The 2,825-nt window shown below is 35.9% G+C and overlaps 1 protein-coding gene across 1 annotated transcript; it reads left to right on the forward strand.

Annotated features, from left to right (window-relative positions):
* Positions 1-279: 279 nt before the first annotated feature.
* LOC111918455 (NDR1/HIN1-like protein 10) lies at positions 280-1,593 on the forward strand. The gene has a single exon (XM_023914120.3). It carries the CDS (start codon positions 548-550, stop codon positions 1,250-1,252), a length of 705 nt encoding a protein of 234 aa, XP_023769888.1. The 5' UTR covers positions 280-547; the 3' UTR covers positions 1,253-1,593.
* Positions 1,594-2,825: the final 1,232 nt, after the last annotated feature.

A 2,825-nucleotide genomic window follows, 5' to 3' on the forward strand; every position in this document is an offset into this window, starting at 1 on the left:
AACTATGTTTTTTTTCTTGCTCTATTAGTATCTATTTATCATTGTTTTTATAGAATTTTTACTAACCTTATTTGACTGATCGTTACAAAATCCAAAAAAATTGTGAAAAAACTACTGTAAAGACTTGTTATCTGCTATGCAACCATTTTGATCTTGTGAAAAAAAAAAAAAAACTAAATAACATATTTTGGAGAATTTGTCATCTTAAAACCATAAGTTACACGATAATCCTAATTATCAAGTCCATACTATGAAAACAGAGTTCGGTATCATTGACAAGAATATTCCGTTGGATCATATCAGTATTTCAAAAAAGAATACACTTTTGTTTTAACATTAAACTTAACACGTGAAAAACAGAAGAAAGATGACAATATCATATCCATAAACAGAAATATAGACAAATTTTCAACTTTCAATTGCTTCGCTATTTATCGAAACTCTTGCAGATGTTTACTGGGTTTAGGCTTCAAGATGCAGATTACAAATGTAATAACAAACTTTCAATCATTAACGATTTTGCACATAATTTCAATTTACCACTTCAATGGCCGATCAAACCAGACACATCACCGGAAACCGAGGTCACTCCGGCGCCACTGTACACCCTTATGTTTCCCGGCCTCCGAATGCTGCACAGAATCAACCCACATTCAACTCTAATCCAAACGCGTCAAGACTACGCGCCACTCTACACTGTTTCATCATCATTCTCGTCGGCTTTATCATCACCATCGTCATCTTTTTCTTCTTTTCCTGGATGTTGTGGCTCGATCTTAACTCACGTCATCCTCTGTTTCGTGTAGAAACATTAACCCTATCCAATTTCAGTATTTCGTCGAACTCACTGATTTCCGGCAAGTTGGACGCCAATTTCGTTGTTCGGAACCCTAGTCTGAGAAATACTCTTTACTATGATAAAATCGAAGCTGATCTGTTTTACAAATCAGATTTAATTTCAGTGGCTATTTTGCTGCCTTTCATGCAGGGAACCAATAATGAGACAGCGATTAGGGCGACCTTTGCTTCTTTGACAGGGCATGTCGATGATCGAGATCGAGATAGCATCATCAATGGTGAGAAGATGATAAAGTTTAAAGTGGTGATGATAGTTAGGGTTAAGGCTAGTGCTTGGGGGGTTGGAAGGACGACCTTCAGTGTTTATTGCTATAATTTACGAATTGGGATTTCTTCGAAAGGTAATGGTGGAACTCTGGTTGGTGGTTCCAAGAAATGCCCGGTGGTTGTCTAAGGCTCTAAGCGTGACTGTGACTTACTGAATGGTTTTCAAGGAAAATTCTGGTGTTCTTCAATTTCTCAATTGAAATCTACTATATGGTGTTTAGGATTTGCTTATGTTTTTTCAATTTAAATGTATAGTAGCATATATTCTAAGGTTAGTAGCTTATAAACTGGTTTAAAGAAAAGAAAAAAGATTAGTTCTAACTATTATAATTTTAGTTCAACTTAGTATTGGAGCTTTAGTTTTAATTTTGTATTGTAATTTTAGTTAATTTTTGTATTTTATTACATAAAAACTTTTATGGTTTCATTGGGTTGTATGTTTAGTTGTATTCTAAACGAACCCATTTAGAGGTTATTTTTGTGTCGATCATCAATCATTATGAGTCGTATTTGATATGGCCTATGAACAAATCAAAAGTCTTTAGGCTAACTGGTAAGGGAGGAGTTTCACACGTCTTGGGCTAAGGTGGTGCGCCTCCCCATGCGTGAACACCGCCCCAAGTCCGGTTGGTTGCATGTGGCGGGAGGCGGAAGAAGGGTGAAGATGCTAGCTTTGATTGGCCGTTCAATTTTGGAACGTTATATTTGACCGTTTGATGCTTAAAAAACATCTTTTTATTATTTTTTCAAATTCTCTCTATATATACATTCATTTTACACATAATTTCTACTAAACGACACCCATATTTTTTCAAAACAAACACACACATTAAACCAAAAAATGGATAATTTTCCACCTCCGATTTCTTCGTCATCCGATGATAACAATTCTGATGAGGATTTGATTTTGTGTATGTTGTTGTCCGCGACACGAGACATGATACATGAGAGGGGTGAAAGTTCAAATGTCGAAAAAAGCCTAGAAAATGGATCAACCGGGATCGAGAGGCGGCACATGAACTTTTGGTACGTGATTACCTTGTCATTGATAGTTTATATGATCTATCGAAATTTGAAGAACGTTTTCGTATTAGTAGAAATTTATTTTTACGTATAGCTAGACATTTGGCATGTAATTATGAAATTTCCAATTACGATGGGATGCTAGAGGTAAACTGTAACGCCCGTAGATCCGGGCTAGTCAATTTAGCGGCAATAGGGGTCGGAAATGACTTTTCGACAAAAGATTATTAAGAATAAATAATCTCAACCAAGTTTTAGTATATGTTACAAGGTTTCCGTACATATAAAGAGAGTCGAAATCCGAGTTATAACGAAGAAGTTATGACCCGTCGAAATCTCGCGACAGAACCGACACGATACCGGGAGGCGTAAATAGTGAATTTACGATAGAGCAAGATTTAGCCTTAGAGATCTAAACGAAAGTTGTAGTATATGTTAAACCGATAGTGTGCATAAAAAGAACATCCAAATCTGACTTCGTATGAGGAAGTTATGATTTTTCTAAGATTTAGCATAGCAGTACACAGCCCGAAATCTGAGTTTTAGATCGGTCGATTTTTAGCCAAAATAATCTAAACGATAAATGAAGATATCATTAATAGGAGTTAAACGATAAAAAGACAGTCGAAAACGGAGCTCGTATGAGAAAGATATGGACGAAGCTTAGTCCCTACTCT

Source organism: Lactuca sativa, chromosome 3, assembly GCF_002870075.4.
Source record: "Lactuca sativa cultivar Salinas chromosome 3, Lsat_Salinas_v11, whole genome shotgun sequence".
Lineage (NCBI taxonomy): Eukaryota > Viridiplantae > Streptophyta > Magnoliopsida > Asterales > Asteraceae > Lactuca > Lactuca sativa.

Bases quoted from the DNA above. Each gene is read 5' to 3' on its own strand.
- LOC111918455 (XM_023914120.3), top strand. From the start codon at position 548: ATGGCCGATCAAACCAGACACATCACCGGAAACCGAGGTCACTCCGGC.